The 12,234-nt window shown below is 37.0% G+C and overlaps 1 protein-coding gene across 1 annotated transcript in view; it reads right to left on the minus strand.

The window, feature by feature from the left end:
• Positions 1 to 579: 579 nt before the first annotated feature.
• The window catches only part of LOC145687641 (uncharacterized), an 80,667-nt gene continuing 69,012 nt past the window's right edge, over positions 580 to 12,234 (minus strand). The window contains exon 4 of the mRNA XM_081761106.1: positions 580 to 927. Coding sequence (XP_081617232.1) covers positions 782 to 927 — 146 coding nt within the window. The 3' untranslated portion in view covers positions 580 to 781. The remainder of the gene's footprint in view (positions 928 to 12,234) is intronic.

Below are 12,234 nucleotides of genomic sequence, written 5' to 3' on the forward strand. Positions count from 1 at the left end.
AACTTCACTTTGTGATCAGTTGGCAACACTGCATTATGTATGATGTTATTGAGTGTGTCTGTGGGTACAAAGTTAGTTTACTATACTGTTGTGTAAATGTCATTTTGATTATTTTAATAATTTTGAAGTTCTTTCTGTGTCAGTGTATCTTTTGCATTGCTATCTTCACGATTTTAGATCGTTCTTTCCTCTGTATCTCCTCTGTGTTTCTGGGTATTGGCCCGTAAAACTTTGGATTTCTCACTTTTCTTCACTCCTCTATCGATTGCACATGGTTGGATTGGGTAGTGCTACTATAGCACGGCCAACAAGAGATGGTATCTGACGTTTCTTACCACATGCGGTGGGAAATTGCAGCCCCTACTTTGATACCAGTGTTACCAACCACGATCACTCTGTCTTATACCATTAATTAAATTGCCACTACAGTTGCACCGAAAAAAACCTTGACACGCGAGTAGTGGTAATGTCACTGCGAGCTGTCAGAGACGTTCTCTTACTGGACGCACTATATCAATATAAGATGTTCCCTTGTCAGCGTTTTACCAACTTTTCTGCTATGGACTACTTACGTCATCTGCAAAGAATACACCATAAAGGTCGACATTAATGAAACAGTGTTTATTTCTTTTCTTTAATAACGAAGAATCTTTACACATATAAACCTATATTTGTTGATACATACAATGCTGGAGAAAATGTACAATGAAACACACACAAGATCTAAACTGGATTCTGTCTCTAACAGTAAGTGTCGTTACTGACGTTGTGTTGTTTGATGTCACTTCTTTCTTCCCGTTTCCATTAGCTGCATTAGAAGTCCCAGATAATTTGTGAATCCCATGCGGCAATCTTCTGGATTGAGACATTCCTTTGGAAGCGCAGGAGGAATATGGCTCATACGTTGGGCACGTGCTTCAAGAACGTCTGCAACAAAGACAACACTTGCTTTCAGTTTTTCACATTTACAATTAAGTTTTGTGATTCAATTTACTGTCAAGAATACACGTATTTCAAATTTTGCGTTAAACTGTAATTCCATGTCTCAAATTATTTCCGAACTGAAAAGGGACATTAAGGTAAACGTAAGGTTGCAGCACTAAACTTTCTTGATGCAATACCTTAAACTAAAACATGTTAAGCTCCAGTTATCAACGAAATATATATTCTTATGAAATTCGAACAAAATTATATGGCGTTTTCGGAAAACTTCATCCGAAGAAACTCATACCAAGAGTAAATTATTCGTTGTGGATATTTTCGTATAAAGTAATTTAAGCAACATTATAGAGCTACCGTATTGGTGAAATATATATTTGTAAAATATTAGGAAAATCGCCTGAGTCGGTTTCGAGGAAATTGTCTGGAGAAAAAAATGCCCACAAGAATAAAGTATATCCCGTATACGTTTTCAGAAGAAATGATTTTTGCCGTATTATTAAGTTGTAAATGAAATGTTTATTTGTGAAACATGAGGGAAATCGCCTTTTTTTTTTAGAAAATTTTCCGAAAAAAAAAAACAGAATAATAAACTACCCCTCGTAGATTTTTCGCAGAGAAACGACATAAACCACAATACAGGGTTGTTAATAAAATATTGTTATATAAAATATAAACAAAATCGCTGGAGCCATTTTCGAGAAAACTGTGCTTTTTAATGTTCACCCTTCTGTAAACTACTGTTAATTTTGAAGGTAGGAAGAAAAATTCGAACTTTCTCCTCATAAGATTTAAAGAAAAACTAAATTTAAATTTTGGTGCAGATATGTTGAACGGTATGATCTCTAGACGAGTGAATATATTTACGTCAGGACGAGTAGGTGGACAGATATTCAAAAATAACTTTTTCGGCTTCTAGAGGGCACGAAACGTGTAAATCCGCTAAAATTTTGAATTGGACTTTTTTCACGATCATAACTTTCTTCTCTCCTATCGTCGTTCGAAAGTAAAAATAGATTTCGAATCATGTATAGTGTTATTAATCAGCTCGATGTGAAACGTGGATCTACGGTTTAACACGTAACCTGAACCACACATGATTTTACAAGGATCCAAATCAGAAGTACATGTGCTAATGACATTCTATACTGAAACTTCGGGTGTTAAGAAAGAGTGGGACTTGATTACAGACTATGAAAGCATTGGTGTGCAAACTTTTTAAAGGGAGAACCAAAGAATAAAGGAAATATTTTAGGCGAGCAAATATAATATATTTAAAAAAAACAGCTATTACCTTCATTCGTCAGACTAGGAATAATAGCGCGGACCACATAGAACTTTATGAGGATCGTGAGCTATAGTTTGCCCATCACTGTAGACAGTGGCGGATCCAGGATATGATCAAGGGAGGGGCTAAACTATAGTTTGCCATTTTATCAAGTGCAAAGCAGGATTGAAGTCCATTTTATCTAGTGTATACCTGAGCGTCAAGGGGAGGCTATATCCCCCCCCATTGGATCCGCCAATAACTGTAGAAATACGTAAGTTTTATTAGTGGAAAAAATAATGGAAATATTTTCTGGTATGACAAAATAACACCTCGGGTATCACGAAAACTCATAGGTGTATGGAAGGAGTATCCCATTGCTTGTACAGTCAGCGACAAAAGTTCTTTCCGTTTGATAAAATTATTTTGGGGATAACGGTGGTATGGCTGCAACGTACAGAAAATTTCATCAAACGGAAATAGCTTTTGTCGGTGACTGTACAGTACTTTTATACTTTAAAAACCACACCTTTGATGCTCTTATGTGATTATACAAAGTAAACGATTTATCTTTTGAATAAGTGATGGGCAATTTTCTTACGAGGGGGCCCAAGGAAATAACTTGAGGTGTACAAACATAATTAATTAAATAGCAATGGTACAATTAACAAAATTCTTGTAACACAAAAAACTCTATTAATAATTGAAAGATTATCAAGGAGAATGTCACAAATTAGTTTATGAATGCATAACAGTTTCTCATCACTTGTTTCAAAGTGGGACGCACTAGTTCTCAGACGTGAAGTTGAATTCGTTAGGTTAGGAATCATGTGGCGGGCCGTAGTTTGGCCATCACTATTTGAAACTAATGGGTAAAAAATGCTTTAATTTTCAATCATTCACACGTCGACAGGGAGAAATTGTTTAACATATTCTCGAATACCAGTAGATTAACAATGTTGCTAACCGAACATAAAGTTGTATCTTTTCTTCATTGCGACTTTGTCCTGTTATTAACACATTTCAAATCTGCATGTTAAACGAAAGCTTGTATACCATATTTGTTATTCAGTGTTACAAACTGAGAACGTTAGAGTATCACAAACATCTTTTCACCTACAAATTTCAGAGGTCTCTACAACAATAATAACAGAAATGAGACAAGCATGTCAACGCAAATCCAAAGTAACGTAATGCCTAATACTATAGTCAATATTCTATATACGTACGATGAATTTTGAATAAGTAGCAACAAAATTACAAGAAATGGAAAATTACACATTTTTGAAAAGGCTTTATTTCAAAAAGTGCTTTAGATAAGTATCACATCCAAGCAAGTAGATGATTTTGAATAGATCTAAAAAAATCTTACTGCCTTCACAGCACTAGCGTCGTTAGTTTTTTTTAATCTGAGGAGGGGTCAGATGAATCAAAATCAAAATCCTCTTTCCGACAAAAGTTATACATACAAAGTAGTATAGTTTCTTTAAATATATTTGACTAAAATCTGGGGGGACGCGTCCCCCCGCTAGCGACGCCCATGTTCACAGCAATTTGGTATCCCAAACTATTCCGAAGATATGGAAAACATGGGTAGGGATTGCTACACTGCTTAAAATAATTAATTTATGGGAATTCTTAACATGATTATTGCTTCCCTCCGCTTCTATGACATAACAGAAGATCAATTCACCTAAGATGGCCAAAGTTTGTGCGCTCACCTGCTCACGACAATCCTTTCCTCCACCAACGGTTGTGCTCCATGTAGTGGCCACAAGCCTGGACTATCGCTCTACAACGCAATTTCCACTGAAGCAGTGCGCGTCGAAGGTGAGCGAGGGGAATTGTAGACCACACCGCTTGACAAGCTTTCCAGAGCCCCGCTATTGTGGTGGCGTGAGACCTTGTTTCAAAGGGCCAAAGGCGCAGAAATCCATCGGCGACGCATCTGGTGTCTTTACAGGTATGGACGAGAAGGATATAACAGACGCACCAGTCTCCATGACCATACGCCGATAATACGCGACAGAATTGCGAGCAGTGTGACTGGATGCTTTGTCCATGTGGATCCACACATTCCGGATGTCCCCTGCCATACAACTGTGGGATGTGCGTTGTGTATAAGGGTTCTATGATGATCGTTTGAAAGTAGGCTGCATTCACCTTGGCCTTCGAATCCACACGATGCATTGGGAACTTCCTCCATGTGCGCAGAAACCTGCTACCACCATGAAGCCTTTCGAAAACTTCTTGCAACATTCATGGACGAACTCGCCGCGGCACTTCGCATCATGTGATGAATAAAACATGGCCCTGGGCTTATTGGTGTCATTAAGATAGATCCAGGCTTTATCCAGAGTGACAACCCACTGCCATTTGTCACCTGAGAGGTACTGTTCATACAACTTTCTTGCGTTCGTGAATCTCTCTTGAATGTGCCTTGGTGATAACTTATGCCCCATCGCCTTATGACGTTTTTTCAGTCCCAAACTGTCCCTTAGAATACGGCACACTGTGCTTTGTGATATCCTGCATGAGGTGGCAAGGCTGCTTTGGGTGGGTGAGTTCTATTCACAACTGATGCCCTGATGCTTCTCACTCGTGGTGTCCTGGCTGGACATACCCGTTTCCTTTTCACTCTCACGACTTGATCTTGGTATTTAGGGCCGGTGCTTTTACAGCGCTGGCTTACCCTTGCTACTGTACTATACGCCTGCTGATATCGTTGCACCTTGCCGCACACATTTTCACAATCACTGATGCACTGAATTGTGCATCGGAAAGTGCACATATGTACCGTTCGCAATAAGGTGTCACTTTAACAGACATAATAGCTGTTTACCACAACTTCCACACAGCGTTGTACGTGACTCACTACTGGATTCACGGCTACTGACTTCTGGTTCCTTCTCCTATGCTGTGCTCGTCATCAGCTCTTTAAAATTGGCCACCTTAGGTGAATTGACCTTTTGTACAGCAATAGCTTGTAGTTGTTGTAATAAGTTCTTACAATTACATAATTTTAAGCAGTGTTCCAAGCTTTAGCAGTGTACATGATGTCTACGGAACGGTTTGAGATCTTCATATTTAGGGCTTTTGAAAACCATTTTTGTGATTTGATATGATACTTATTATACAAGACAGTAGATTTTCGTTCATATACAGTAGATTTTCGCTTGTATGGCTTAGTTCCGAAAAAGAAAAGGTTTCTTGAACGTTCTACTTGTAACGTATTCATAAGAACGAGACGTTGCCAAGGAAAAGCAGTTATCTATCAAGGACTTTTCCAAAAACTAAAAGGTATCTGCAGTATTCAGAGAGACTTTGTTAATCAAGCGGCACTCATGCGATTAGTTAGTGTCGTATTGGCTCTGTACTAAGAAGGAGGTACTTTTTGGTATTCCGATTCTGTTTGGAGTTCAGCTAATAACTTGATTTGAGTATGATTAACTAATATAACCTCAATACATCGGGTAAGGAAAATAAATGTGGCAACTATGGAAATTTAGATGTACGTATGTGTAGTCTGTAAAAATGAAAATATGTGAAATACGAAATTCTGAAATGTTCTCTTAGTGGTTCGACCTCACAACAACTTATAAATAGTTGCGAAATTGAATTATAATTAACGTATTCATCTCTGACAGATAACTATTCTATCAGGCCTTGTTTCCATTTTGTACTAATACACAATAACACACTGAGCAAGGCTATGTGATAATATATATATATAAAACACTAGCACGTAACAGTTTCGACACAATAACTGTGTCTTCATCAGACTTCCACTCCTTCTGACTGCTTGGGAGTTGGTCATCACTTATATACTCTCCGCAGATCAACTTTTAATTAGGCTCCGCCCCTTCATTAAAAAGTAACACTTGTGTGGCTTTCACTTTCACTTTTTAGCAGCACACGTGTCCAATTAAAAGTTTACTTTTTTTACTGGATACATTCTGTCCTCTAATTATCCTTATTTTCCTTATTAATTAAAAAAATTAAAAAATATTATCACATAGCCTTGCTCAGTGTGTTATTGTGCATTAGTACTCTGACAGATGTGTTTATGGCAGGAATAAGTAGAAGCCAATTAATATTAGTGACAATAGAAGGATTATGTTCTAATTATAACTAACTAACTAACTAACTCTATGGCCTATGGAACCCGGAGGTTCAATGCCGCGTTCACAAAAGCTCTCCACTGACTTCTATCCTTAGCTAACTGCATCCAGTTTCTACTTTGTATTCCAATCTCTGCGAGATCCATCTTAATATTGTCCTCCCATCTGCGCCTAGGTCTTCCTAATGGTCGTTTTCCGATTGGTCTTCCAATCAAAACTTTGAAAGCGTCTCTACTTTCTTCCATTCTAGCTACATGACCCGCCCATCTAAGCCTCCTAGACTTGACGATCCTAACAATGTTGGGTAAACCATATTAATTATGTAGTTCCTCGTTATGAAGTTTCCGCCATTCCCCATTCCCGTTCCTCTTGGGTCCGAATATTCGTCTCAGGATCTTGTTCTCAAATACTTTCAGTCTATGTTCTTCCCTCAGAGTAAGTGACCATGTTTCGCAGCCATACAGAACAACAGGCATGATTATCGTTTTGTATATTTTAAGTTTCAAATTCCTCGACAGAATTCGCGACGACAAGAGATTTTGAACCGAATAGTAACACGAATTCCCTGCTTTTAGTCGACATTTAATTTCTCCGTGAATATGATTTTCCTCTGTTAATATTGATCCTAGATATTTGAAAGTATCCACTTTATCAAAAGTATTATTTAGTATTTTAACGCATCCATAATTTGCTGTATTCCGGTCCCGACGCACTTCCATGTATTTAGTTTTCTCTGCACTTTCTCTGTATGTTCTAATTATAAGGGAAGATAATTTACCGATCAGTTGTAGTCTATGTATCCTCAGAAAACTGAAAATTTTCTACTCATCTCTCACTGTTAACTTTAAGAAACAGTTCTGCTGTTGTGGAGGATTCGGCTTAATTCATAGTTAATTAACTCACCCGATGAGGTGAAAGAAAAGAAGGAAACACAGATAATTAATTGGCTTTTTATTCTCATAATATATGTTTGTTGTTTGTAAACCAGGATACCCTTTGTTCTAAGTTAATTAGTCACAAATGATTAACTTAATCAACTACTATGTGCTAATCAGAGATTCAGAATACACTTCTGATAACCATGCGTTAGTGAAGCCATTAGTACGGCGCTAATGATTCCCATAACGGTTCTGCATCAGGCCCTATAAGTTTTGACTTTTGGGTCTATCTTTTCAGATTTATGTAATCATTTATCAATGAATAGAAAACAAGTTTAAATTATTTATTTTAGAATTAGGCCTGAGTCTCACGTTAATGTTTTGTTTATTTTAGAATTGTATGTATGACAGTGCACATAATTTTATGCTTCCTGTAGTTATTTTTAAAATGTGTTATTCTTGGCCTCCTTTCTTTTCAAATTAATCTTTAAAACGTACATAACTAGGTATGCATTAATTGCAAATTTGGAGCGATCTTTATTAATTGTTCATAGAATTTTTTGTGCATCAATATCTTCGTGAACAAACAGGGCATGCAAATAGTTGAAAAAAATCTTTTAAATTTCACGTCCCACGGTTATGCCGGCTAGGCTAAAGGTGACGGTGATGATGAGAGATGAGTGAAATGGTGGAATGAAGAAAGTGGGAGGAAACGGGATAACCCCGAGAAAACTCACGAGCACGGTCTTTGTCCACCACAAAGTCCACACGGCGCGAGCTGGGATCGAACCAGGAACACCAAGCACCAGAGGTGAACGTTCTATCACTGAGCCACCGCGTGCAAATAATTGAATTTGGCGTATCAGCGGAAAGTACAATGGCTTTGAAAATTTGTGTCCGCAGAACAAAACGAAAAGGGCCCTATTTCTAATGCCGAAAATTCTATTTTCCATTGTTTACAATGACTATTCGAAGGCCAAATGCTTTTCCAAGGTTAAGACTATGGGTATCCCATTTTTCGGTGATTATTCCTCAATGGTATATCCGATCTGGACATGCAACCCTTTACGACACTCAGCGCACCCTCTCAAATCACCATGTTAAATTTGATTAAGAACCGCTTAGGCATAATTTGAGTGCAATTTGTCTTAAAATCTTCATATATATATATATATATATATATATATATATATATATATATATACCTTCTGCATCTGAATGGGCTCCCCGAATTTACAGAGAAATCTGCGCCCTTGGGTGTACCTCGACAAGCGAACGCTTAAGTCGTGTAAACAGAAGCTTCGCTCCAACAAACATTTCTGAAGCACTCACCTGTACTAAGAGGTCTGATAATATGAATAAGAGCGGGTTTTGGAACTTAAAAAAAAAAAAAATGTTTTTAATTATATGGGTGAAACAAGAAGTGAGTAAAAGCCTATTCGGCCTTTTTATTATCCGGCCTGCCCTTCCGCCTGTGGTCGGATAGTCTAGAGTGTACTGGAAATATGGGAACGATACTTTTATATGAAGAAAAGAATAGAACAGAACTACTCTAAAACATTAATATATTAGGTCGGCGTTCTGCGTATAGAGAAGTCTATCACATATGACGTAATGGTTGTTTTATTATGTCTTCACTGGCTGCGAACATCCATGTTTATACACGAAAATTTACGATATGTGTGTCTGTGTGTGACAAATAGTCTCATTGTTGAATTCAGGACAATCTCACAGCTGAGTTACGTCCAACTAATACCTAAACAAATGAAAAGTATAAACATTTTCAACGATATTCAAATTTTTGTAGTATTACTGAAATTTTGGACTCCCTTGAATTTTCAAAAGCCATTCCCTTAAAAGTAGTCTGATTAAGGCTAAGATATACGGGACCCGAGGAGTTAGGTGAAATCAAGCGCGCACCCAGAAATTTATGTAGTGTGGAGTTCAATACTAAAGCCAGTACGTCTATGTATTATTGAACGGGTATTATTATGCACCCGAAAAGACTGTAAGTAATTGTAAAATACTTCCACCTGTATTTTCAGAAACAATTGTAGAACTAGACGGCGGCATTCAGAGAGAATTCGTTAATCTATGTTTAGTCATAGACTAGTTAGTGAAATACTAAGTTTTTACTAAAGAAAATGTAAATATGGTATTCAGAGTCTACTGTGAATACAACTAGAAGTTGATTTGGGTATGATTAACTAATATAACCTCAATGCATCGGGTGAGAAAAATAAATAAGGCTACTGCGAAATGTAGATGTGCGCATGCGTAGTCTGTAAAAATGAAAATACACGAAATCCGAAATTTTGTGTCGCACAAGCTAAACCGTAGCTAAAAGGGTATACTCTGCTCTAGACTAATTAGTCAGGTGTGATTAACTTCGTCAACTACTACGTCCTAATCATGGACTCTGAATACACTTTTGATAATCATCCGTTAGTCAAACTCGTAATAAGGCATTAATCAGGTGTCAAAACGACTCTGCATAAGGCCCAGATTGTCTTTATAAGAGGAGAAAGAATACAAATGCAATTCAAGATCAAATCTTCGTACTACACACATCAATTATTTGTCTGCTAAAAATGTATGGTTTGTAAGTGTACAAATGTATATTGAGTTAGGAAGTTTTTTTTGAGTGGGTCCGAACCTAGTGGACCCCCCGCGAGGGGGCACCCCTGGGTTATATCTGCGACATCATCATCATATATGAAGTTCCTGTTTACCCATTAATATTTTCAAAAATCTAATCAATTATCAGAATAGATAACTTGTATTAAAGTCAAAGTTGAATATTCGATTAGCTGTCTCGGAGATTGAAGAATACATCCGTCAACCCATCCTTTGTGCACCTGCTTAAATAGATTGATCGCACACAGTTTTTTGAGTCGAAAATTTCTTTTAATACCCTGCTTAACATGATAATTCTTCCCTTTAATGATTCTAAATTGAGGATTACTGTAGCGTATATGATGATAGTTGAATACGCTGTTGTTTTAAAGCGTTTTGTGTTTATGTGTGTGAAATGTACTGTAGAAATTTAGTGGCCCTTGTTGTATCAGTATAGTGATCTGAATAGTCCAAAATATCGACCCAATCATGGATAATGCTTTCTCAATTTAATAAATTAAATTTTGTTTAATCAAGACTCCTATGGATCAGCTTTTCTTGTCTTTTAATTTTAAGAATACTTTAAGATAATAGGTACGAAATAACATTTTCATAGATATTTTGGTCAAACTAAGCTATTCTGTGCATAAAAAGTTTACATAATTATGAGTACGATCTACCTATAAAAAAGAGAAAGTTATAGAAAGCTGACAGTGAGTAAACACTCAAGAACATTTTTATCTGGTAATTGATCATTACTTTGTACTGGAAAAATTAGCAATGAAATATATGTAAAAAGTAACATTTAGGGAAGAAATTGGTCAGTGTCCGTGTACAGTCGAACTGCCAATTTACGGTCATTATAGGCTATCCAATAGTTGTACAAATGTGTTTGTTTTTCTGTTAATAATTACATATCTGTAAGTTTTAGGCTGCACACTTACATGGTTAATGAAGAGAATAAAGTTAAACATGTTTACAATACAGTATTTGCGAACTGGGACTGAAGAGGAGTTTTTCTTCTAATCGGGTCCGTAGACAGAAACTTCATTTCAGGAAGGGTCCAACTGTTGCCACCTTTAAAACCTAATGTAAAAATTCCTATTAAATCTTCTATAAGTAGTAATATTTCCATGTCGCCTCAATTTTCCGGGAGGAGAGTATGAACCCCATGGACCTCCCCCTTGGCTACGTCCTGCTTCAATTGTTTATACAGTATGTGCAGCAATACGTCAGCAAAATATAGAAACCTTCAATGAGTGAGAGAAGTAGCAACAATGTTAATCGTTCAATGATACATTACACGATCTGAGCTAATGAATAAAATGTTGAACATTATTTAAACTTACTGTATGTGTGAGTTTGAATTGAGTTATGAATGGCACATCCTTGTTCCAGTTACTGCATTACAAACGTTAATTACAGTATAAAAATGAAAATATAGTACTCTATACCATGGCAGGGAAAGGGAGGGCAGGGTGGGGCCCAGGCCCCCCTCCGGCTCACGAAAATGTATAAGTAATATATCAAACCACGTACGTAATATAGCAACCATGGAGATGGCCCCTCCCTAGAAAAAATTCTTCGGGCGCCCCTGCATATTACTGTATGCTCTCTCCTACAATAAATGCAATACTGTAAATTATGAAGGCGCACACGCTCTTCTGTTCCTCTTTTTAAAAATATTTGCAAATGTGACGTATTGTGCCATGCACATTAAAAAAGTCCAACGCTCATAATCACAAAATATCAATAACGAATACTCTACTATTTCACTTATGCACTTTAGAAAAAAAAATATTCTGATCTTCTATAACAGGAGCGCACCCAGATATTTTTGTTCGCAGGGGTTCAATGCTACAAGACACTACGTCTACATAGTATTGGACCAAAGTTATTCTTCACATAAAAAAACGACACTTAAGTGCTACTGCTAATTATATTCTCAGAATAATATTATACAATTAGATTATTTTTATGAGAAAAGAAATGAAATGTAAGATCAAATCTTAATATTACATCAATCATTCTCCCTCCCCCAAAAAACATAGTTTTTATGTTGTTTTTTTTTGAAAGAGAAAATGTAAAAATGTATGTATGTCGAGTTACGAAGTTTGTTTGGGGGGGGGGTCCGAGCCCGGTGGACCCCCATGTGCGTACGTCCCTGTTCTATAATAACAGCAAAGACAGTCCGCCTTATGCAGAGTCGTTTTGACGCATGATTAGCGTAATACTAAAGGCATAACTACTGCAGGAAACATATGTTAGTATAACACTTTAGTATGATACTAATCAATCGTCAGATCGACTCTGCATAAGGCCCAGTATTCTTTAGTTTTCTTCTTCCACGTATTGCACTAGTAAATGTAATCAGCTATCTTTGTGTGCTGTTTGCACTGAAGATGACCGTACA

Source organism: Thermobia domestica, chromosome 6 (genome assembly GCF_964235325.1).
Source record: "Thermobia domestica chromosome 6, izTheDome1.hap1.1, whole genome shotgun sequence".
NCBI lineage: Eukaryota > Metazoa > Arthropoda > Insecta > Zygentoma > Lepismatidae > Thermobia > Thermobia domestica.